Source organism: Gorilla gorilla, chromosome 3 (assembly GCF_029281585.2).
Source record: "Gorilla gorilla gorilla isolate KB3781 chromosome 3, NHGRI_mGorGor1-v2.1_pri, whole genome shotgun sequence".
Classification (NCBI taxonomy): Eukaryota; Metazoa; Chordata; class Mammalia; order Primates; family Hominidae; genus Gorilla; species Gorilla gorilla.
The window spans coordinates 126,544,431-126,571,506 of NC_073227.2; the positions used below are offsets into that span (position 1 = coordinate 126,544,431).

The 27,076-nt window shown below is 34.9% G+C and overlaps 1 protein-coding gene across 5 annotated transcripts in view; it reads right to left on the bottom strand.

The window, feature by feature from the left end:
- TBCK (TBC1 domain containing kinase) overlaps nt 1–27,076 on the bottom strand; it is a 265,095-nt gene that overhangs the window by 107,657 nt on the left and 130,362 nt on the right. For 3 of the 5 annotated variants that reach the window (XM_019025572.3, XM_063705458.1, XM_055384855.2), the window contains exon 23: nt 18,392–18,567. In XM_019025572.3, coding sequence (XP_018881117.1) covers nt 18,392–18,567 — 176 coding nt within the window. Of the gene's footprint in view, nt 1–9,166; nt 11,187–11,700; nt 11,771–18,391; nt 18,568–27,076 lie in introns of those variants that run through there. The other 2 variants (XR_010133450.1, XR_008679124.2) reach the window with 2 other exon arrangements.

Consider the following 27,076-nt stretch of genomic DNA (forward strand, 5'->3'; position numbering starts at 1 on the left):
GCCATTGGGTCCTGTCATTTCTTTGCTGGTAGAATTTTTATTACGGCTTCACTCTCATTACTTGTTGTTGATCTATTCAGATTTTGGACTTCATCATGGTTCAATCTTGGTAGGTTGTATGTATCTAGGCATTTGTCCACCTCTTCTAGATTTTCCAATTTATTGGCATATAGTTGCTCGCAGCAGCTGCTAATCCTTTGAATTTCTGCAATAACAGTAGTAATGTCTCCTTTTAAATCTCTATTTATTTGGATCTTCTCGTTTTTTGGTTAGTCTGGCTAAACATTTGTTAATTTTGTTTAACTTTTCAAAAAAACCAACTCTTTGTTTCATCGATCTTCTGTACTGTTTTCTTCATTTCAAATTAATTTATTTTTGCTCTTTTCCTTATTCTTTTCTTCTAGTAATTTTGGGTTTGGTTTGCTCATTTTACTAATTCTTTAAGATGCATCATTAGGTTATTTATTTGATGTTTTTCTTCTTTTTTGATGTAGGCACTTAGAGCTATTAACTTCCCTCAGTACTGTTTTTGCTGTACTTCATAGGTTTTATGTTGTGTCGCCATTATAATTCATTTCCAAATAATTTTCAATTTCCTTCTTGATTTCTTCATTGACCTACTAGTCATTGAAGAGCATGCTGTTTAATTTCCATGTGTTTGCATAAATTTCTCTTGTAATTGATTTCTAGTTTTATTCCATGTGGTCAGAGAACATGCTTGATATTATTTCGATTTTCTGAATGTTTTAAGACTTGTTTTGTCTTAAACATATGGTCTATCTCTGGATAGAGAACATATGGTCTATCTTGGAATAATCCATGTGATGAGGAAATTAATATGTATTCTGCGGCTATTGAATGAAATGTTCTGTAAATTTGGTCCATTTGGTCTATAATGCAGGTTAAGTTCGATGCTTCTTTGATGATTTTCTGTCTGGAAGATGTATCCAGTGCTGAAACAAGAGTGTTGAAGTCTCCAGGTTTTATTGTATGGGTTCTATCTCTCTCTTTAGCGCTAATAAGTTGGGTACTCCAGTACTGAATTCATATATGTTTACAGTGCTTATATATCCTCTTGCTGAACTGACCCATTTACCATTATATAATGACCTTCTTCGTCTCTTCTTAGAGTTTTTTTTTTCTTGAATTCTATTTTGTCTGATGTAAATATAGCTACTCCAGCTCTTTTTTGGTTTCCATTGGCATGCAATATCTTTTTCCATCCCCTTATTTTTAGTCAACATGTGTCTTTATAGGTGAAGTGTGCTTCTTGTAGGTAACAAACAGATCATTAGGTCTTGCTTTTTAAATCCATTCAACCATTCTATATCTTTTCATTAAGGAGTTTATTCCATTTACTTTCAGTATTATTGATAAGAACTTACCCCTGCCATTTTGTTATTTGATTTCTGGTTGTTTTGAGATATTCTCTTCCTTCTTTCCTTCCTTCCTGTCTTCCTTTTAGTGAAGGGGATTTTCTATGGTGATATGATTTAATTTCTTTTTATTTTTTATGTATCTGTTGTGTGTTTTTTGATTTGACGTTACCATGAGGCTTTCAAATAATATCTTATAATCCATTATTTTAAGCTGATAATATTAACACTGTTTGCATAGAACAAATGAACAAGCAAAAAGAAAATTAAAACTCTACACTTAGTTCCCCTACTTTTTAGCTTTTTGTTTTTCCTGTTTATATCTTAAAGTACTGTCAATGTCTTGAAATGTTGTTGTAGTTATTATTTGACATGATTTGGACATGTTTCTCCACACAAATCTCATGTCAAATTGTAATTCTCAATATTGGAGGTGGGGCCTGTTGAGAGGTGATTGGATCATGGGAGTCATTTCTCATGGCTTAACACCACCGTCCTTGGTGTTGTCGTCTCAATAGTGAGTTCTTGTGTAAAGTATGTAGCGTCTCCCCCGTCTCTCTCTTATTCCTGTTTCTGCCACGTAAGATGCCTGCTATCACTTTGCCTTCTGCCATGAGAAAAATTTCCTTGAGGCCTCCGCAAAGGCAGACAGATGCTGCCTTGCTTCCTGTACAGTGGAACTGTGAGTCAATTAAATTTCTTTTCTTTATAAATTACCCAGTCTCAGGTATTTTATTACAGTTATAGCAGTTTGAGAATGGGCAAATACATTATTTGTGATTGGGTCATCATTTTGTCTTCCTAGTTAGTATAAGAGTAGTTTACACACCAGAGTCACAGTGTGATAATATTCTGTGTTTTTCTGTGTACTATTACTAGTGAGTTTTTTTTTTTTAACCCTCAGATAATCTTCTATTACTCATTAAAAGTCTTTTCGTTTTGTTTGAAGTACTGCCTTTAGCACTTGTAGGATAGGTCTGATATTGATGAAATCCTTCACTTTTTGTTTGTCTGGGAAGTTTTATTTCTCATTCATGTTTTAATGACATTTTTGGAGGACACACTATTCTAGGGTAAAATTTTTTTTTTTTTCCAGCACTTTAAATATGTCATGCCACTCTCTCATGACCTGTGAGGTTTCCACTGAAAAGTCTGCTGCCGGACATATAAGAGTTCCATTGTATGTTATTTGTTTCTTTTATCCTTTTAGGATCCTTTCTTTATCTTTGACCTTTCAGAGTTTAATTATTAAATGCCTTGAGGTAGTCTTCTTTGAATCAAATGTGCTAGATGTTCTATAACCTTCTTGTACTTGAATATTGATATCTTTCTCTACGTTTGGGAAGTTCTCTGTAATAATTATCACTCATTAACATCCTTTTTATTCAAAGGGGTAATAACTTTCTATCCCTATCTGTGTTTCTCTCTCCTCTTTAAGTCCAGTAACTCTTAGATTTGACCTTTTGAAGCTATTTCCTAGATCCTATAGGTATGCTTCATTGTTTTTTATTCTTTTTTCTTTTGTCTCCTCTGACTGTGTATTTTCAAACAGCCTGTCTTCAAGCTCACTAACTCCTTCTGCTTGATACATTCTATTAGAGGACTGTGATGCATTCTTCAGTATGCCAATTGCACTTTTTCAAGTATAGAATTCCTGCTTGTTTCTCTTTAATTATTTCAATCTCTTATGAAATTTATCTGGTAGAATTCTGAATTCCTTCTCTGTGTCATCTTGAATTTCTTTGAGTTTCCTAAAACAGCTAGTTTGAATTTCGAGTCTAAAAGGTCACATACCTCCGTTTCTCCAGGATTGGTCCCTGGTGGCTTATTTAGTTCATTTAGTGAGGTCATGCTTTCCTGGATGATCTTAATGCGTGTGGATGTTCATCTGTGTCTGGACATTGAAGAGTTAGGTATTTATTTTAGTCTTCACAGTCTGGGCTAATTTTAACCTGTATTTCCTGCAAGGCTTTTCAGGTACTCAGAAGACTTGAGTGTTGTGATCTAAGCTATATCTGTATTAATGGACACCCCAAACCCAGTAACACTATTGTTCTTGCAGACTTGTAGAGGTACTGCATTCATGGTCTTGGATAAGATCCAGAATTCTCTGCAGAGACTGTTGTTCTTTCCCCTTACTTTCTCCTAAAAAAAAAATAGAGCCTCTTTCTCTCTATTCTGAGCCACCTAGAGCTTGGCGTGGTGTGACACAAGCATCTTTGTGGCCACCACCACTGGTACCACACTGAATCAGACTGAAAGCCAGCATAGCACTGGGTCTCGCCCAAGGCTTGCTGGCATAACTACTACCCTGGCTACTGCCTGTGTTCACTCAAGGTCCTGGGACTGTACAATCATTAGGCGGTAAAGCCAGCCAGGGTTTTTCCTTCCCTTCAGGGCAGAAGTTCCTCCAGGCAGGTCCAGAGGTGCCATCTGCGAGCCAGGGACTTATGTCAAAAACCTTAGAAGTGTGCCTAGTGTTCTATTGTACTGTGGCTAAGCTGGCACTCAAATCATGAGACACAGTATTTCCCACTCTTCCCTCCGCTTTCCATAGGCAGAGGGGCCTCACCCTATGACTGCCATCACAAACCCACGGAGAGTACTGCTGGGCTACTGCTGATGTTCTCTTAAGGCCCAGGAGCTCTTCATCGAGCTTGTGGTGAATGCTGCCTGGCCTGGGACTCACTCTTCAGTGTAGTTTCCCTTTGACCCAAAGCAGGTCCAGAAATGCTGTCCAAGAGCCAAGTCCTGGAATTGGGGGCCACAAGAGCCTGCTTGGTACTCTACTTCCCTGTGGCTGAGTTGGTACCTAAGGTGTAAGACAAAGCTCCCTTACTTTTCCCTCTAATTTTCTTAATCATAGTCTCTCCCCATAGCCATCATAGCTAGTAATGTGCTGAGTTTCACCTGAAGCCAGCAAATCTCAGAGTGGCATACTACCTGGGTATTGCTACTGGTTATTTAGGGCCCAAGGGCACTTTATTCAGTAGTTGATGGGTCCTGCCAGGACTGAGTCCTTCCCTTCAAGGCAGCAGGTTCCCTTCTGGCCCAGGGTGTCTAGAAATGTCTGGGAGCTAGGTCCTGGAAAGGGGGATTCATGACTCTGACTGGTATTCTATCCTACTGTGGATGAGGTGGTTTCCAAGATGTAAGACAGAGACCTCTTTATTCTTCTCCCTCCTCTCCTTAAGTGGAAAGAAGGTGTCTTTTTTGGAGCCCCATGCTGTGCAGCCTGGGTTTGGGGTAGGGGTGGTGCAAGTACTCTCTTAGCCACTCTGGCTGTGTCTCAACAGGTTACGTGCCTCCTTAGTCCACTCACTTTAATCTAAGTTAAGCACTAAGACTCCCCAAGAGTTGCAGTCCTTGTGGCCTACACTGCCTTTGAAGTTTATTTAGAGCCCCAGAACACTTTAGCCCAGGGTGATAAGGCTTGCCAGAACTGAAGTTTGGACCACTGGGATGGGCAATTCCCCTCTGGCTAGAGTTGGTTTAAATATCTTCTCTGAGGGTGGGCATTAGCTAAGTGCAGCCTGGTTTTGCATTCTGCTGTAACAGGGTATCACTGAGTTCAATGCAATGTCACAATTCCCGCTGGGGGGTGGGCAAGGGGTGGCATTGGTGATTCAAGACTGTTTCTACCCTCCTCAGTGCCTTTTTCAGCGACATGAAGTTAAAACCAGGTACTGTGGGTGCTCATCTAGTTTTTGGTTCTTATGAAGGTGCTTTGCTTGTGTAGACAGTTGTTAAATTGGAGTCTGTGCAGAAGACATGCTCGGTGAAGGCTTCAATTTGGCCATCTTACTTTGCTCCCTCCCTATCATTTCATTTAAGAATCTATGATACAGTTCTTGATCTTTAGGAATTTATATTAAAAGAGAAAATGAAGGCAGACATAGAGGTCTTAAAGCAGAAGTATGTATAGGGTATACCTAAAACTGAACGAAATCTAATTTCTGTGCTACAGCATAGAAAAATTAGAGGGAACAATACTGACAGAAAATCTTGGTAAAGTTGTCAAGGGAAATATTACATTGGGACTTTTAGACCATGTTAGAAGTTTGAATTTTATTGTCAGTATAATAATAAGAGTCTTGGTAAACATTTTGATTAAAAAAGATTATGGTAGCTGAAGTCTGAAAAATGGATTAAAAATAAATGAGAATGGATGCAGAGAGACCAGTCAGAAAATTGTACACGCCGGGCATGGTGGCTTATGCCCACAATCCCAGCACTTTGGGAGGTTGTGGATCACCTGAGGTCAGGAGTTCGAGACCAGCCTGGCCAACATGGTGAAACCCCGCTTCTACTAAAAATACAAAATTAGCCGGGTGTGGTAGCACATGCCTGTAATCATGGTGAACATGAGTAAAATATTGTCAGCAGAATTGGAGAGAAGTATACAGATTAATAAACAAAAGTTTTTGATTGACTAAATTTGGAAGGTAAGGCAGGAGTCAAAAATGAAGCTACTAACCTAAATGAAGTAGTTAAGTTCTTAGAAACACAAAGCTTACCAAGACTAAAATCATAAAGAGTTAAAAAATCTAACTAGATCTAGTACTAGCAGGGAAATTGAATCAGTAATAAAAAATCTCCTAAGAAAGAAAAGTCCTAGATCTGATGGCTTAACTGGTGAATTCTACCAAATATCTAAAGAACACAAATCCTTCTCAAACTTTTCTAAAAAGCTGAAGAGGGTGGAATACTTCCTAACTCATTGTGTAAGGCCAGCATTACCCTGATTCCAAAGCCATACAAAGACACTGCAAAAACGGAATACTAAAGACAAATGTCCCTTATGAATATTGAAACAACAATCTTCAACAAAATAGCAAACTGAATTCAAAAGCATATTAAAATTATACAGCATGATCAATTGGGATTTATTCCTAGAATGCAAGGATGTTTCGCCACAGGAAAATCAATCCATATGATACATTACATTAACAGAATGGAGAGAAAAAAAAAAAAAACAACCACATGATCATCTAAATTGATACCAAAAAAAGAACAAAATCAAACTGTTTCATGATAAAAACATTTAATAACTAGGAATAGAAGGAAACTTCCTCAACACAATAAAAGTCATATATGAAAAACCCACAGAAAACATGCTCAATGGTGAAAGGCTGAGAGCTTTTCCTCTGACATAATGAATAAACAAGGATGCCTGCTTTTGGGATGTATTTTCAACATAGTACTGGAAGTCCTAGCTGGAGAAATTAGGCAAGAAAAAGAAAAGCCATCCATTGAAAAGTAAGAAGTAAATGATCTGTTTGCAGATGATGTGATCTTATATCTAAAAAATACCCTAAACATTACACAAAACACTGTTAGAACTAATAATGGAATTCAACAAAGTAGCAGGATACAGAAAAAAACAGACAAAAATCAGTTGTATTTCTATATACTAACAATGAACAATCAGAAAAGGAATTAATGAAGACAATTTGATTTACAATAGCATCAAAAGGAATAAAATACTTACGAATTAACCAGGGAGGTGAAAGACTTGTGCAAAGAAAACAACAAAAGAATGCTGAAAGAAATTAAGAAAGACATAAATAAATGAAAACACAAGCCACGTTTATGGATTGAAAGATATAATATTGTTAAGATATCAATATTACTCAAAGCCACCTACAGATTCAACACATTCTTATCAAAATACCAATGATGTTTTTAGCAGAAATAGAAAGACCTATCCCAAAATTCATATGGAATCTCAAGAGACCTAAAATAGACAAAACAATCTTGAAAAGAAAGAACAAAGCCAGAAGACTCAGACTTCCTGATTTCAAAATTTATTTCAAAACTATTGTAATAAAACAGTATGATACTGGCATAAAGGCAGACAGACATACAGACCAACAGACTACAGCTAGAAATAAACCCTCCTATATATGGTCAAATAAGTTCTGAGAAGGGTGGCTAAGACCATTCAGTGGGGTAAAGGACAGTCTTTTCAGCAGATGTTTCTGGAAAAACTGTATATCTCCATGCAAAAGAATGAAGCTGAACTCTCACCTAATAACATATACAAAAATTAAATCAAAATAAATCAAAGACTTAAATGTATGGTCAAAAACTTTAAGACTCTTAGAAGAAAACATAGGGCAAAAGCTTCATGATACTGGAGTTGGCACTTGATTTCTAGGAGATGACACCAAAGCCCTAGGTGACAGAGAAAAAATAGTCAAATTGAACTCTGTGAAATAAAATATTTTGTGCATCAAAAGACACTCAACAGAGTAAAATGGCAACCTACAGAATGAAATAAAATATTTGCAAATCATATATTTAATGTGAGAATAATATTGAGAATATATAGAGAACTCCTAAAACTCAACAAAAAAAGAAACAACTCAAAAGACCTTGAATAGGGCATTTCTCCAGAGAAGATATACAAATGGCTAAGAAGTACATGAAAAGATGCTCACTATCACTAATCATCAGGGAAATATAAATCAAAACTACAATGAGATTCCACTGCACATTTATTATTCAAAAAAAAGAAGAAAAAAAGGAAAAAAATCAAAATAGAAAAGTGCTCGCAAGTTTGAGAAGAAACTGAAACCAACCCTTGCACACTGTTGGTAAAAATGTTAACTGATACAGCTGCTGTAGAAAACAGTATGGCAGTTCCTCAAAAAACTAAAGATAGATAACATATGATCCTGAAATTCCACTTTTGGATATATGCCAAAAGGAACTGAAACCAGAATCTTGAAGAGATATTTATACACCCATGTTCATAGCAGCATTGTTTACAATAGCTAAAATGTGGGAGTAACCCAAGTGTCCACTGATCAATTAATGGATAAACAAAATGTGGTATATATACAAAATGGGTATTATTTAGCCTTAAGAAGAAAAAAAAATCTGACCAAAACTATATGATTCCAACTCTATGAGGTACTTAGAGTAGTCAAAATCATAGAGACAGAAGTAGAATTGTGGTTGTGGAGAGGAGGGGAGAATAAGCAATTACAATGGAATGGGTACAGAGGTGCAGTTTTACAAGATGAAAAGAGTTATGGAGATAGATGGTGGTGATGGTTGCACAACATTATGAATGTATTTAATACCACTGAACTGTACACTTAAAATGGTTAAGGTGGTAAATTTTATGTTGTGTGTATTTTTATCACAACAAAAAAATTAGAAAAGATACCTACAAATACACATAAATGCATATATATTTAACTTAAAAGGGTTTGTACATATTCAGAAACCTATATAAACTATATTAGAGCAACCAGTATTAGAATTCATGGAGAGTAAGCTAAAAACACAAAGGCTCAGGGCCTATCCTTTAAACAAGAGGGGCCTCATTTTTTCTTAGCTTTCCTGGAGAGGATAATATACATCAACATTTGCAAACCACTGTTTTATAAATGATTGTGTAGAGAGACCAAGGAGTGAGGGTCAGGGTAGAAAGAAAGAAGTAAAAGGAAACAGGAGAAAGTGTCTGACCCAGTCCAATAATTGTAATGTGTTGTAAACTGAGGAGACATTATTAGCTCAGCTATTTGCATTTGAGATATACAAATAATATTAAGTATTACTACCATGATAACATTTCTGTACCAAGGAATGGTTTGCAGCTTGTTAACCAGAATTAGGTGTGTGTGTGTGTGTGTGTGTGTGTGTGTGTGTATGTGTGTACGTAAGAAGACTTTAAAGACATATTGCTAAGCAAAAAAAGAGAGAAGTTTGGGCTGGAGCTAATAACCGGAAGCCATGGTAACTGTATGATGCAAGTATGAAACATGAAACAACACAAATGCTATGATTCCATTTATTTAAAAGTTAGATTACATGTTTCCATCCCAGCCACTCCCAAATCTCATGTCCTCACATTTCAAACCACAGTTACGCCTTTTCTAGTCTCCCAAAGCCTTATTTCAGGGTTAACTCAAAAGTCCACAGTCCAAAGTCTCATCTGAGACAAAGCAGTCTCTTCTACCTACGAGACTGTAAAATCAAAAGCAAGTTAGTTACTTCCTAGATACAATGGGGGTACCGGCAATAGAAAAATATACCCATTCCAATTGGGAGAAATTGGCCAAAACAACGGGGCTACAGGCCTCATGCAAGTCCAAAATTCAGCAGGGCAGCCAGATCTTAAAGCTCCAAAATGATCTCCCTTGACTTCATGTCACACATCCAGGTCATGCTGATGCAAGAGATGGGCACCCACGGCCTTGGGCAGCCCCGCCTCTGTGGCTTTGCAAGATACAGCCCCACTTTCCACTGCTTTCATAGGATAGTGTTGACTGTCTGCAGCTTTTCCAGATGCATAGTGCAAGCTGTTGGTGGATCTACCATTCTGGGGTCTGGAGGATGGTGGCCCTCTTCTCACTGCTCCACTAGGCAGTGCCCCAGTGGGGACTCTGTGTGGGAGTTCTGACCCAACATTTCCCTTCTGCACTGCCTTAGCAGAGGTTCTCCATTAGGGCTCTGCCTCTCCAGCAAAATTCTGCCTGGATATCCAGGCATTTCCATACATCCTCCGAAATCTAGGTGGAGGTTCTCAAACCTCAATTCTTGACTTCTATGCACCAACAGGCCAAACAGCATGTGGGAAACTGCAAGGTGTAGGGTTTACACCCTTAGAAGCAAGGGTCTGAGCTGTGCCTTGGCCTCTTTCAGCCACAGCTGAAGCTGAAGTCACTGGGACACAGGGGAACATGTTCTGACACTGCACAGAATAGCAGCAGCCTAGGAAACCATTTTTCTGTCCTAGGCCTCCAGGCCTATGATGGGAGAGACTGCTGTGAAGGTCTCTGACATGCCCTGGAGACATTTTCCCCATTGCTTTGGTGATTAGCATTTGGCTCCTCACTGCTTATGCAAATGTCTGCAGCTGGCTTGAATTTCTCCCCAGGAAATGGGTTTTTCTTTTCTTCACATCATCAGGCTGCAAATTTTCCAAACTTTTATGGTCTGCTTCCTCTTGGATACTTTGCCACTTGGAAATTTCTTCTGCCAGATACCCTAAATCATCTCTCTCAAGTTCAAAGTTCCACATATCTCCAGGGCAGGGGCAAAATGCTGCCAGTTTCTTTGCTAAAGCATAGCAAGCGTGACCTTTACTCCAGTTCCCAAAAAGTTCCTCATCTCCATCTGAGACCATCTCAGCCTGGACTTCATCATCCATATCACTATCAGCATTTTGGTCAAAGCCATTCAATAAGTCTCTAGGGAGTTCCAAATTTTCCCACATCTGCCTGTCTTCTGAGTATTCCAAGTCTCTAGGAAGCTCCAAATTTTCCCATATTTTCATGTCTTCTTCTGAGCCCTCCAAACTGTTCCAACCTCAGCCTGTTATCCAGTTCCAAAATCACTTCCACATTTTCGGTATCCTTATAGCAGCACCCAACTGTACCAGTACCTATTTAATATATTAGTTTGTTCTCATACTGCTCATAAAGACATACCCCAAACTGGGTAATTTATAAAGGAAAGAGGTTTCACAGTTCAGCAATGCTTGGCAGGCTTCAGGAAACTTACAGTCATGGTAGAATGGGAAGCAAACATGTCCTTCTTTACTTGGTGGCAAGAAAGAGAATGAGAGCCAAGCAAAGGAGGAAGTCCATTAGAAAATCAACAGATCTTATGAGAACTCAGTCACTATTATGAGAACAGTATAGGGGAAATTGCGCCTATTATTCAATTACTCCACCTGGTCCTGTCCTTGACACATGGGAATTACTACAATTCACGATCAGACTTTGGGTGGGAACACAGTCAAACCATATCAATCTCTGTCTAGGAATTTGTTTGCCGTTCTCCTTCCCTACACTTGGAATATAGAAAGAAAAATTCATATTTTAATCCAGTAAATCAAGGTCTTTTGATATCCTATCCCCAAATCCAACTATCCCTTATTTTCTTATGTTGGATTATTATTATTATTATTTGCTTATTTTTTAGGCCAATGGTAGAATAAGATTATACATTACTATGGAAAAACAAATTTCAAAAGATATTATTTTCTATAAAATGTCTTCTACTTAACTTTTAGACGGCTGATACATTTTACCCTTATATGTAGCTGCCAGGGTTTCTAGTCTTCATCTTTCACTAAAATTGTGCCTACCATAATAGCTCTAAAATTGCCTACAGAACATTAGATAATGGCAGAAGAATTGAACCAGTAAAAAGAACAGATGCAAAGCTAACCTTTTTGTTTTCAATGCATCTATTGCTCTAAATAATTTCAGCAGACAGTGTTTAGTTCTCCTTTAGGTTAACATTTTACCCTCAATATGTTAGCAAAAAAAGGATACACAATTGTACTTTTCCTTATACTTACTGTAAAAAGATTTCTTCTTATTTAAGAGTAGGTATGCAGATGATTGCATGAGTATATGTTAATGTATTTTCTAGAGAAACAGAGAAAAAGTAAAAAATGCTTGAAAAGCCAAGTGTACAGTAGGATATGATATATATTAATATATATGTTCCAATAAATAAGAGTGAAAAACACATTTACAGTACTGATAAAATGGCAATTTATAAGTTAACTTGTATTAAGTAAGGTTTCTGAGTCTCTTTACATCTAAAATGGGGATCAAACATCTCACAGATTTGTTTAGGGGCAGATAAAAATAATGTATCTGGGTACCGAAAATCATAAAGCACTGTGGTGTTATTTTTAAACTGTTCATAATCCAAAAAGTAGTGTTGTTATTATTGAGATGAAACTTTGTAGACTGGCATTTATATTTGAATTTTGGAAACTATTTGAACCAAAAGTATAAAAATGTGCTTTAAATAAGATTTTATCTACAGTAAACTCATGTTTAATCTACACTGAAAGCATACCTTATAAACTGAAGGTAATGCAATAAATGCTATCATTTTTATGGTAATAGTATATACAAGCAGTTAGCATTATGTAAATTAAAAAATTAATTTATTTAATAAAATCTTGGGTTAGTATATGTATTCATAATGAAGTATTCAAAGAACTTAACAATAATTATTGCTCATTTACATATTGCATGTAAGTAATACCAGTCATAAATATGTGATTAAAATTTAACAAAGAAATAGATTTTAAAAAATCAAAGATTAAGTAGAGATTTTCCCAAAATACATTCCGTTCAAAAACATTCATTCTATTAACCAAGATTACATATCTTTACTTATTATTTTCTTCAATTAATAAACTTCAGTCAGAATTCTCAAGCAGTTTTAGCTATTTAAAAGAAAACTGATGGGAAAGACTTTGGCATTAGATGAAATAATTATTTTGGCAATTCTTTAGTTTAGGGATGAAAATAGTATTAAGACTAAGAAGTAAAGGTCAAAGTGAAATTTTAAACTGAATTTACTGAGGTAAAACTGCCAGAAAGATTCCTTCTTTGAAAAGCCAGCCTCCCTAATCCTTACTCTCCACACTGTTTTTATAGTGGTTTCTAAATGTAAAGTGATAGTAATGAGCTAACATAGCTGAGGAAAAACAGAATACTAGAACATCATGTCCTTTGTACAGATTATTTAGATATAGAAGACTGTCATAAAGTTCTTGGGCAGACTGCAAAGTAAAAAAAATTAACTGTTAATTACTAAACTTGTAATAATGATTTTTTACTCTTTTGGGGTGCTTATTATGTACTAGACAGTGAATTAGGAGCTTTACATATATCATTCTTAAAGTAACCCTGCCAGGGTGGTATTATTTTAAGTATGCTAACGATTACAGATAGGGAACTAGAGAGGTTATGTGAATTATTCAAGATTATATGAAGAAAAAGGAACAGGGTTGAAATTTGAAACCAAGCCCATCTAACAGCAAAGCTCATGCTTTTTCTATTATAAAACTCTGCTTCAGGGAATAAATACAATAGATGCATGCAGAAATGAAAGTAAAATTGATTTTTCTTCTAATATCCACTTTTAACCTTCCATTCTACTAGTAATAGAGTACAATTTAACTCAGTTTATAAAAGCTGCTTTTAAAATCTGTTTTTGACTCAGACATAAGAATATATAATATGAACCTGAATTCTGATTATGCTAATTTTAATAAATATTCTTTTTACAGCATGCATACATTATTTTTGTATCTGCTTCCTATTATACTAACATATTTGAACCTTCAAATAAACAATATTAAAAATGTAGACATTTCAGATAAAAAAGAACAAAAGTTAAAAATATTTTATGTACAGAATTCTATAAACATAAAAAATTAAACAAAATAGGTACTTTTAGAAAAAATTTTGAGAAAATAAACATGTTAACTAAATAGAAATACTTTTCAAACAACATGAACTTACAGAAGTGGTTTTTCAGACCAGTTTCCTCAATTTATGTAAAAGAGGTAATTCCTTTTATAGAAAATGATTAAAGAGCAGACAGGAGAAATAAATAAAATTTAAAAAATAATTTCAACTTTTATTTTAGATTTAGGAGTACATGTGCAGGTTTGTCACAAGGGTATATTGTGTGATGCTGAGGTTTAGGGTGATTCCTGTCAGCCAGGTAGTGAGCACAGTACCCAACAGGTAATATAATCTTAAGACCAAAGCCTGACAAGGACAAAAAGCAAAAGAAAATTATAGACTTATCTAATCTATAAACATAGGTGCATAAATTTTTTTAAAAACTAGCAAATCAAATATAGCCAGTAAGTCTTTTTGTTAGTGACCAAGTAGACTTTATCTCAGGAATGTAATGACCATTAAATATAAGAAACTGTAATAATATAATACATTATCACAATAAAAGATGAAATAATCCCAAATTAATACAAAATAAGCATTTGATAAAATTTAACATTCATGATAAACACTCAGAAATACAGAAAAGATGGTACAATAATTGTCTCAATAAAGAGTATAAAAAACGTCAAACTTAAATGATGAAATCAGAAGCATTTTCATTAAACTCAGGAACAAGTAAGTCTACCTACTCTTAAACTAGAGGTTCTGTCCAAAGCAATAGACAATAAACAATTGGAAACATAATAACTGGAAAGAAAGAGATAAACTTATTCATATATATGGGGTGTGTGTGTGTATTATATACACACTGTATATATATATAGAGAGACAGAGAGAGAGAACTATATATATAGAACTGTATATATAGAACTGCATATATATATATATTTATATATATATATACAGTTGGTTGAATTCGCTACAAACTATTAGTCTTAGAGAATCAATACCAACATACTTAGACACGAAACAAAACACCTTTAATTAACACATAGGTCAAAATATTAACTAAATGGAAATGAAATCACAACATCAAAATTGGTGGAATGCATCAAAAACAATGCTCAGAGGAAAATATACAGCTTTGAATGTATATATTAGAAATAATGGAAGTTCTAAAATCAATGATCTAAGCTTCCACCTTAGAAAACTAGAAAAAGAACAGCAAATTAAGTTCAAAGTGAGTAGAAGAAAAATAAAAATCAGAGCAGAAATCAATGAAATTGAAAACAGTAAATCAAAGAGATCAATGACACCAAAAGCTGGCTCCTTGCAAAGATGAATAAAATCAATAAGCCTTTAACCAGCTAAGAAAAAAAAGATTATTCAAATTACAAATAGCAGAAATGAAAGAGATCTCAGTACAGATCCCATAGACAATAAAATGATAACAAAGGAATACTATGAACCATTCTATGCCCATAAATTTGATAGCCTGGATAAAATGGCTTGAAAGACACAATATGACAAAACTTATATGAGAAGAATTAGATAATCTGAATAGGCCTGCATCTATTAAAGAAATTCAATCAATAATTAAGAACATTTCCAAACAGAAAGTATCAGACCCAGATGAATTCACTGGTAAATTCTATCAAAGACTGAAGGAAGAAATTATGCCAACTATCTACAATTTCTTTGAGAGGACAGAAGCAAAACGAATATGTCCTAACTCATTCTATGAGGCCAGTATTACCCTAAATACTAAAACTAGACAAAGACATTACAAGAAAACAGTATCTCTCATGAACATAGATACCAAAATCCTCAACAAAATATTATCAAAGTCAAACCCAACAATGTATAAAACAAATTATGTACCATGAACAAGTGGAATTTATCCCAGGCATGCAAGGCTGTTTTAACATATGAAAATTAATTAACGTAATTCTTGTACCAACAAGCTAAAGAAGAAAATTCACATGATCATACAAATAGATACAGGAAACACATTCTACAAAATCCAACATGCATTCATGATAAAAATCTCTCAGCAAATTGGGAATAAAAGAGACCTTACTCAACTTGTAAAAAACATCTACAAAAACCTACAGCTCACACAATACTTTCTGGTGACACCCTAGAAGCCTTCCTGCTAAGACCAGGAACAAGGTAAGGATGTCCTCTCACCATTTCTTTTTAACATTATATTAGATGTTGTATCTAATGCAATAACACAAACAAACAAAATAAGAGGTGTACTAATTGGCAAGGAAAAAATAAAACTGTCCATTTTTCAAATAATGTGAACATATATGTAGAAAATCTGAAGGAACTGAGCAAAAAACTGGAGCTAATAAGTAACTACAGCAAGGTAGCAGGACTCGAAGTTAATATAAAAGGTCAAACGCTTTCCTGTATACCTGCAATGTACAAATGGAATTTGAAATAAAAAATAATACCACTTACATCAGCATTCCTCAAAATCAAATACTTAGATATAAGTCTAACTATATATATATATAAGATCTAAATGAGAAAAACTATAAAAATCTGATGAAAGAAATCCAAAAACTAGATAAATGAAAAAATATTCCATTTCCTGGATAGGAGACTCAATAAAGGTTGAATATCTCTAGTTCCAAAATCCATAATCCAAAATGTTCCAAAATCAGAAACATTCTGAGTACCAAGATGATAGTCAAAGGAAATGCTCATTGGAGCAATCTGGATTTTGTATTTTTGGATTAGGAATGCTCAATCAGTAAGTATAATGCAAATATTCCAAAATCAGAACAAATAAAATATCTGAAGCACTTTTGGTCCCAAGCATCTTTGAAAAGAGACAATCAACCTGCATTGTCAAGAGTTCTTCCCAAATTGATATGTAGATTCAATGTAATCCCAATCAAAATAGCAGCAAGTTATTTTGTAGGTATCAACAAACTAATTTTAAAGTTTATTTGGAAACAAAGACTCAGAATAACCAACACAGTATTAAAAAGAACAGAGTTGGAGGACTGACACTTCTGAGCTTCAAGACAAATTATAAATCAAAACAGCATAGTATTGGCAAAAGGACAGACAAACAGATCAATGAAAAAGAATAGAGAGTTCAGAAATCAACCCACATAAATACAACCAACTGATCTGTGAAAGGAACAAAGGCAATAAAATGGAGAAGTCAGTCTTTTTAACAAATGTTCTTCTGCTATAAAGAGGATATAATTCAAAATTTGAAACAAAGAAACTATTAAATAAGTTTGTATTTAGAACTGCTGAATTTCAAAGTTTCAAGCTATCTTACAGGTCATCTAGAACAGCGTTCCTCAACTTTTTTGGCACCAAGGACTGTCTTCATGGAAGACAATTTTTCCATGGACCCAGGGTGTGGCAGATGGTTTTGGGATAATTCAAGCATATTACATTTATTGTGTACTTTATTTCTATTATTATTACATCATAATATATAATGAAATGATTACATGACTCTTCATAATGTACAATCAGTGGGAGCCCTGAGCTTGTTTTCCTGCTACTTAATGGTCCCATCTGGGGATAATGGGAGATAGTGACAGATCATCAGGCATTAGATTCTCATAAGGAATATGCAACCTAGATCCCTCCCATGCGCAGTTCACAAGAGGATTTGTGCTCCTATGAGACTGTAACGCTGCTGCTAATCTGACAGGAAGCAGCGCTCAGGTGGTAATGCAAGTAATGGAGCAGTGGCCGTAAATACAGATAAAGCTTTGCTGGCGTGCCTGCCACTCACCTCCTGCTGTATGGCCTGGTTCCTGTGACTGGTACCAGTCTGTGGCCTGGGGGTTGGGGATCCCTGATCTAGAGCAACATTTACCATTTACTGACAAATGAGTTCTCTCACCAAAATTCATTACATGGAAATATCTTCAGCTGAATATTGCTAGTATTTGAGAACTTACTTTCTTCCGGGCAGGCAGAAGATAACTACTACTTTTGGAAAACTATAATACAAATATTTATTTATAACTGTGGGTTCTTATTCTTTTCTCTCTCAGGATATTTTAGAAATGTCTTATAATCTTTCATATATATATCCATTTAGCTGTTTCCCTCTCTGTCATCTATATATCTAGAGGCAGAGATTATAATTATTGAAATTGCTCTGTATTCAATCATAAGCAGGGTCATGTTTATAAGTGACCTTAATATAATTTGATTGTGATGGAAATATGTGAACAAATGAATGTACTCATATATTTGGGGACACAAATAAAATCATAGAAAGTGCCATATCTGAAAAGCAATACATACATATTAACTGAAATTCAATTTTGTGGAAATAATTATACTATGATAATATTAGAATATTCGAAATGTATGAATTATTGTAACTGAAAGCTTTGTTGACCATATTTATAAACTGTGTTTAGTAAGAATGATAATGTTGAAACACCTACATGGCATAGTTTTAAAAATGCTGTTTCTTCTGTCAACCAACAATAAGTTCCTGCTCTATTAACAACCCTTTCTCTATTTTTTTAATTCTTTCTTTGCTTCTGTAATCTCTCACTATATAACCAATTGATATATAAACAGATACTACAAATGCATACAAAAAAAGCAAAACTTGCTACCTGGAGGAGTACATCAAAATAATCTTCCTAACTCTATAACCAAATAGATATAATGGTTTTCTGGAATATTTCTATGAATCAAATCATGTGTTAGAAAATATCTACATTAAAAGGACATAAATGACACCATTAAGAACAATAAAGATACTAGGGTATATTAATTTTAACATCCATCTCCTTTTAGAGTTTGTAAACTAAATCCGCAAATACATACCAGATCTGTCTTTGGAGGATCTGGACACTCAGCAGAGAAATAAGGTGCCGAACTTCTGACTCCACTGCTGTCAGAAGATGGCTTTGGAGGTTGAGCATGCTGTCTGTAAGTAGCACTTTTAGGAGTCCAACAAAAGAGGTTGATAGATTCTCTCACACAGCGTTCAATGTCAATTTCTAGATAGAAATGTTTTAAAAAAGCAAATGTATAGAATTTAGATTGCTCTGTTAATGTAATAAACACCATCTCTCCTAAGTGAATATATCTAAATATGGCTAAGATGATAAGTTATTAGAAAAAATGTCAGTAAAAAAAACAATGTAGCTATTAATCAGCATATTTATGACTGGATTGATGGAAATATTTGGTATAATTTGCTTATATATATTTGTAAATGTATCTACTTATGTTTTCATGTGTGTCTTTTACTTGGAATTATCTACATATACATATGTATATATTTCAGAGTATCATTATTTAAATGCCACAGAATAGAACACATCTCCTTATTTAAAAATCTGCCAAATTTACGCTGATAATGTTTCCACTTTTCCAATGTGAAACGAAAGTTGTAGGGGGAGAGTACAATTTGGGAATAGGTAGACAAAAGATTTAGAAGATGTTGATTGCTGATTCAGAATGAATTCTAGTAAAGTGAACTGACAGTTTTACTGCCATTAAATAAGATATAAAATAATCAGAAAAAAATTTTCAGAATCTCAATTCAGCATTTCTCAATTTTTTTTTTTCCTGTTTTTGAGACAGAGTCTTGTCCTGTCTCCCAGGCTGGAGTGCAGTGGCGCAATCACGGCTCACTGCAACCTTGGCCTCCCAGGTTCAAGCAATTCTCGTGCCTCAGCCTTCCTAGAAGCTGGGATTACAGGCCTATGCCACGACGTCCGGCTAATTTTTTGTATTTTTAGTAGACATGGGGTTTCGCCATGTTGCCCAGGCTGTTCTTGAATTCCTGACCTCAGGCAATCCACCTGCCTTGGCCTCCCAAAGTTCTAGGGTTACAGGGATCATCCACCATGCCCGACTAGCATTTCTCCATTCTTTAATAATTTCTTGAATTAAATGAAGAAAGGTTTTAAAGTTAAGTTTAATCAAGTAAGGTTTAAATGCACTTGACTAAAAGATAAAATAGAAAGACTTTCATATTAGATTTACTTTTGTTTCTCATGTTTGAAATGTAAGCATCTTTAATGCAGAGGTAATATACATAGAAAGGTTACTACAACTCTATATTGTTTGTGTTTTGGATGAGACTGTATCTCTTTAGGAGGCCAACAGTCCTGATGAGAAGTTAGCCAGTCCTCTATGGCGAAAGTGGAAAGATCACAGAAAGGCGGAGAAATTCAAGAAGTTGACTGTGATGAAGGAGTTTAGCACTGACTAGTTTTTATCTTTCCATATTTCTAAAAGTAGCAAATGGCATATATTCTCATTTCCTCTGTAAAAGTTTAAGTGTCGGGCTCAGGCAGGCAATGGAGAAAAATATATTACATGTCAGAAAGTGGTAAGTTCTTTTTTTCTCCCCCTCTTTTTGAAATGAAGGGCTTGTAAGGGGAAAAGGAAATAGGCATTAAGTAAATTCTGTGGATAGTGCATGAGTAATCATTTAGAGTTATCTGCTGTGGTAAGGTGAAGAAATCTGGAAGAGGGAAAAAGAAGATAACACTGACCATCTATTATGTGACAGGTATTGTATACTTTCACTTAATCCATTTAATTCTTACAATGATTTTATTAAAGACAGGTATCGTATTCTTCTTCCCACCTTCTATTTCTGCTAAAGACAAAGAAACTAAGACACAAGGAAGTTAAGTGATTTGTTAAGTATGTTACTATGAGTGAAGTCTGAAGTTACTATAAGGTTATAAGGCATCTTTTGTTACTTGCTAACTTAGATTTGGAATATGAAAAGATAGTCTGATAAGACCAGTTACTCAATTAGGCATTCCTTAGTGATGTTTACCAACTTCACAGCTCATTACTTCCATGGCTACAAAAAGAGGTCAGATTTCATCACCTCATATGCTATTCCTAATATAAAAACTATAAAACAGAGTGAAACAAGCTTTGAGGCATGGGCCTATTTATTTGGGCAATGGATAATATAGTGATGCTCTCTAACAATATCAACTTGCTATTTCACAAAGAAAATACAAACACAAACTAGAAGAAAAATCAAAGTTTAAGACAGGTTTCTCTAGCCTGTTTAAGAAAAAAGAGCGCAATTCATTTTAGAAAACTTTCAATTCAAATAGTTAAGATAAAAATTTGGCAGCTAATGAGAGAAAATACTCAACCATCTAAAGTCTGTCTACTTAACACAGTTTAATTTCCAGAGGAAAGGGTTTCAGTCCATAGATTTTGTACTTGCAGGGCTCAAATCAATTTGACACATCTGTCACCAGCAAAGTTTGAAGGTGAGTCAGTGATCTAGAGCAAAGGTTGTAGTGCAGTCCTTCAATCACTGGCATTGGAAAAGTTATTTTTATCTGCTTCCAAGACATCCCATCAACACCATAAAAGGTTTACAGTGAATCTTGATGAGGTACTGGCATCCATCCCGATTCTACCCTGATTGTTAGTTCTAACAGATATCTCATTTTCCATTTCACTTGACTCATGTCACCTCTCAACTCAAAACCCTTCCAAAGCACATTATCATAATCAAAATATAACGCAAAAGTACTTTGTGAACTGTACATTAAAATGCACAATTACTCCTACAAAGTAATCTCTCATTACATGGCACTACTGTTTTTTAACCTTGCATTATAATTATTGAGACAATGCATTGTGAATAAAACATGGATTATGGTTTCCCAGGTTTGAATTAAAGCTCCATGGGGTATTTTGCAACTCTGGGTAAAATAACTTCTCTAAATCTATTAATTTCTTCATTGGCACCCATTAGTATTAGATCTTTCAGAAGTACTGAACTATTTTCAATATGATAAACACAACCATTTGGGCAAGGATAGATGGAAAAGACAGCTTTCCTGAGCCTGCTCTTCTCTCACTTTAATGGCTATGAATTCCTTCTGAAATTTATTGCATAGCTATTGTCCTGGAACTTCTCTTTACCATTATCCAATTCTCTTAGGCTCTCCCCTATGTTTGATTCCTAACTTTTTGGGTAAGACATTATTTACCACTCTTTCATATTTACTTCTCATTTTGATGGAACACATTATCCAGCAGCTACAAAGAAAGAGTACACAGGAGGTAAACTATTCAAAAACCTTCAACGAATATCATTAATCTGCCCTTGACTGATAGTTTGACCAGATACAGCATTCTAGGGTTGAATTTTTTTCTTCTGAGTTATTAAAGGTAGAGCTCCAATGTCTGCTGCTGAGAAGTCTGATAAAATTCTGATTTAGGATTATTTGTACATGATTTTCTGTTTCTCTGTTAAGTTTTAGGATCTCTGTATTATGAAATTTCATGGTGATATACTTACGCATATACTTCATTGTGCTGGGCATTTGGTGGATCCCTGAGTAGTCCTTCAGTTACACAAAAAATATGTTTTTGATGTTTGTGATAATTTGTTTCTTTTTAAATCTTCTATTCTGTAAGAATCTTGAACTTCCTGAGTTTAATAAATTTCTAATAATTTTGTCCTTTTGTTCTTACTTTCCACATGTATTTTTGTTTCATACTCTGTGAGATTTCCTAAATTTTATCATCTTACATTTTCATCACAAACGTCATTGCATTTCTATATCAATTTCAATTTCCAGGCCAGGCACGGTGGCTCATGCCTATAATCCTAGCACTTTGGGAGGCCAAGGCAGGAGGATCACTTGAGGCCAGGAGTTTGAGACCAGCCTGGCCAACATGGTGAAACCCTGTCTCTACTAAACAAAAATACAAAAATTAGCCAAATGTGGTGGAGTGCACCTGTAACCCCAGCTACTCAGGAGGCTGAGACACGAGAATTGCTTGAACCTGGGAGGCGAAGGCTGCAGTGAGCAGTGATCACGCCTGTATCACGCCTGTACTCCAGCCTGGCTACAGAGCAAGACTCTCTCAAAAAAAAAAAAAGAAAAAAAAATCAATTTCCAGATTTTCAACGATTTTCATTGTTATGTTTAAAAGTTCTGTTTTTTCATAGTTAATTTTCTCATAGTTATCTTTCTGAATATATTATTTTTTCAGTTTATACTGTTCTGTATCTTAATTGGAAGCTTTCCTCAGAGATTTTGTGATCTTTGATTCTATATATTTACAAGAACAGCACCAAAAATCAGATTGATTTTTTTGTTTTTTTTTAATGTGGGCTGGGGTTAGTGACTGGTGGATTAACTATAAGGTAATTTGGGAACATGGTTATTTTGTTAGAAGACTCCTAAGTAAGATATTTCTCCTTCTGGGAACATTGAGTTTTTCCAGATAATTCTCTGATCTTCTAAGCTCATCCTTGCCAGCCTTCCCAGATATGACCATGGGAGGGGCCTGTATAACTATATACATTCACTCACTCCTGCTCTCTGCTATGCCTATTGGCTCTGAGTCTCAAGACTCTGTGACTCTACTACTCCAAAGAATGCCTCTCCATATTTACCATTAAAATGGTCACTTTTGTAAAATTTGACAGAGTAAAAATATTTCAACCACAGCAATGAAGAATGCGGCCTCTTTCTACACCAAATTCTCTCCATTATACTTCCTTGATATTGGGCAACATTACAATGGCTGTGCATGCTCTACATATAACTAAGAGTAAGCTGAACATATTTACTTTGGTTTAATAGGTTATATTTTTGTTATCTGAAGTAACTTCTGGGTATTGACAAAGATGCTCTCCTTGACCAAAGTCTAGCCAGGCTCCTTAGAGCCCTTTTTTGACTAGGGTCCAACCTTTGCCTATAAAGACTTGAACAAAACATGAAGATGGCTTGGTTTTTCTACTTTACTGTTATTTTTAAATTAATACATAAAATTGTACATAGTTTATGTATTAAATATGGAATACATGTGATATTTTGCTATATGCATACAATGTGTAATGATCAAAACAGGATAATCAGAACATCTACCAATTCGAATATTTATTTTCTTGTGTTGGGAACATTTTAAATCTAGCTATTTTGAAATATATAACAAATTATTGTTAACTATAGTCATCCTACTGTGTTATCTATTGAACAATAGAGCTTATTCCTTCGGTCTAACTGTATTTTGTATCCATTAACCAACCTCTCTCTTCATCCCCATCCCCCAGCCCATTCTTCTTAGCCTCTAGCAACTATCAATCTACTCTCAACCTCAACTTATTTAGTTTCCCAAGTATGAGTTAGAATATGTGATACTGTGAATATGACATAGTCTTTCTGTGCCTGGCTTATTTCACTTAATGTGATGACCTCCAATTACATTCATGTTGTTGCAAATGACAGGATTTCATTGCCTTTTATCGCTGAATGGTAATTCATTGTATTTTTATGTACGTTTTCTTCATTCATCCATTGATAGACACTTAAGTTGATTCTGTATGTTGGCTATTGTGAATAGTGCTGCAATAAACATGAGAGTGCAGACATCTCTGCGATATCCTGATTTCCTTTCTTTTGAACATATATCCAGCAGTGGGAATGCTGGATCTCATGGTGCTTCTATTTCTACTTTTTTGAGGAACCGCCATACTGTTTTTCATAGTAGGTATACTAATTTACATTCCCACTAACAGTGTACTAACATCCCACTTTCTGCACCACCTATTATTTTTGTCTTCTTCGTAATAGCCTTTTAAACTTGGATAAAATTTCATTGTGGTTTTGATTTGCATCTTTAGTGATATTGAGTACTTTTTCATATACTTCTTTGCCATTTTTAAGTGTTTTTTTTTTTAAATACAGGGTCTCACTAAGTTACCCAGGTTAGAGTGTAATGACTACAGACATGATCATAGACTATGACCTATGACAAGCCTGAAACTTCTGGGCTCAAGTGATCTTGTATCACAGCATCCTGAATACTTGGGACTACAAGTATACACCATCACATCTGTCTCTATGTCTCCTTTTCAGAAATGTCTATTCAGATCATCTACCCATTTTTTAAATAGGATTGTTTTTTGGCTATTCATTTGAGTTCTTTATGTACTCTGGTTACTAATCCTTTGTTGATTGAAGAGTTTGCACATTTCCTCCCATTCTGTAGGCTGTTTCTTCACTCTGTTGATTGTTTCCTTCGCTGTGAAGAATTTTAGCTTGATGTAATTCTATTTGTCTACTTTGGCTTTGGTTGCCTGTGTTTTTGTGGTCTGACCTCAAAAATCCTTGCCTAGTAGATCAATGTTGTGAGACATTTCCGCAACGTGGTCTAGTAGTTTCATGTCTTACATTTAAGTCTTTAATACAGTTTGATTTAATTTTTGCATATGGTGAGAGACAGGGGTCTAGTTTCATTAGTCTGCATATGGAGATACAGTTTTCCCAGCAACATTTATTAAAAAAACCTGTCTTTTCCCCAATGTATATTGTTGGCACCTGTGTCAAAAATAAGTTGGCTGTAAATGTGTGAATTTATTTCTGAGTTATCTATTCCATTTCATTGGTCTATGTGCAGGTTTTTATGTCAGTACAATGCTGTTGTGGTTACTACAGCTCTGTAGTATATTTGGGAATTAGTGTGAGGCCTCTAGTTTTCTCCTCTTTACGCAAGATTGCTTTTGCTACTTGGGGTCTTCTGTGGTTCCATAAAAATTTTAGGATTATTTTTTAGAATTCTGTTAAGAGTGTCATTGGTATTTTGACAGAAATTACATTGAACCTGTAGATCACTTTGGGTAGCATGAACATGTTAACATTATTAATTCTTCTAATCTATAAGCACATGATATCTTTCCATTTTTTATTGCCCTCTATAATTTATTTCATTAGTGTTTGTTCTCATTGTGGAGATCTCTCACTTCTTTTGTTAAATTTGTTCCTACATATTTTATTTTATTTGTAGCTATTTCAAGCAGAACTGCTTCCTTGATTTCTTTTTCAGATTGTTCACTGTTGGTTTAAAGAAATGCTACTGATTTTTATATGTTGATTTTGTATCCCAATTCACTGAATTCGCAAATCTGTTCTAGCAGTTTTTTGGTGAAGTCTTGAGGGTTTTCCAAATATAAGGTCATGTCATCTGTGAAAAAGAATAATTTGAGTTCTTTCTTTCCAATTGAATGTGTTAATTTTTTTTTCTGTTGCCTAATTGCTCTGTCTAGAATTTCCAGTACTCTGTTGAATAAAAGTAGTGAAAGGAGGCATCTTTTTCTTCTAGATTTTAGAAAAAAGCCTTTTGGTTTTTCCCTATTCAGTGTAGTAGCTGTGGGTTTGTCATATATGGCCTTTATTGTTCTGAGGTGTGGTCCTCTTATACCCAGTTCTTTGAGAATTTTTATCATGAAGGAATGTTGAATTTTATCAAATACTTTTCTAGTATCTATTGAAAGAATCATATGGGTTTTGTTCTTGATCCTGTTAAGTGATGTAGCACGTTTATTGATTTGCATATGTTGAATCATCACTGAATTCCTGGGATGAATCCCCCTTGACCACGGTGAATGATTTTTTTAACGTGTTGTTGAATTCAGTTGCTTGTATTTTTGTTGAGAATTTTTCATCTATGTCCATCAGGGATATTGATATTTAGAATGAGTTTGAAAGTATCCTCTCCTCTTCATTTTTTTTTTTTTAAGAATTTGAGAGAATTTGCATTAGTTCTTTCAGCAGCATAGGCATCCACTGATGGACTTTTCTTTGATGGGAGACTTTATTACAGCTGCTTATCTTGTTATTAATTGTTGATCTGTTCAGGTTTTCTATTTCTTCATGGTTCAATCCTGCTAAGCTGTATGTGTCCAGAAATGTATTCATCTCTTCATGGTTTTCCAACTTGTTAGTGTATAGTTGTTCATAATAGTCTCTAACGATCCTTTGTAATTCTGTAGTATAATCTGTCTGCATTCTGTAGTAAAATGTCTCAGTTTACATAAGATTTTATTTATTTGGGCCTAGTCCCTTTTTTGCTAGTGTAGCTAAAGGATTATTGATTTTGCTAATCTTTTCAAAAACCAACTTTTCCTTTTGTTGATCTTTTGTATTGTTTTCTTAGCCTGAATTTCATTTGTTTTTATTCTGCTCTTTATTATTTTTCCTTCTACCAATGTTTCGTTTGTTCCTGCTTTTCTACTTCCTTGAGGTGCCTTGTTAAGTTCTTTATTTGAATTATTTCTACTTTTCTGATGCAGGTGTTTACTGCAATAAACTACCCTCTTAGAACTGTTTTTGCTGTATCCCATATATTTTGGTATATTTCCATTTTCATTTGCACATTTTCTATTAAATACAGGAATACTATAATTTCCTTTATAATTTCTTCATTGACCCATTTGTTATTCAGAAGCACATCATTTGATTTCCATAAATTTGTAGTTTCTAATGTTCCTTTTCTTAATGATTTCTAATTTTATTCCATTGTGATCTAAAAATATATTTGATATAATTTTGATTTTTGAAAATTTAAGACTTGTTTCGTGAACACAGGGTCCATCCTGGAGAATGTTCCATGTGCTTTTGAGAAAAATGTGTATTCTGCAGCTGTTGGATGGAATGTTCTGTAAATGTCTGTTAGGTCCATTTGGTCTACAGTACAGTTTAACTCCAGTGTTTCTGT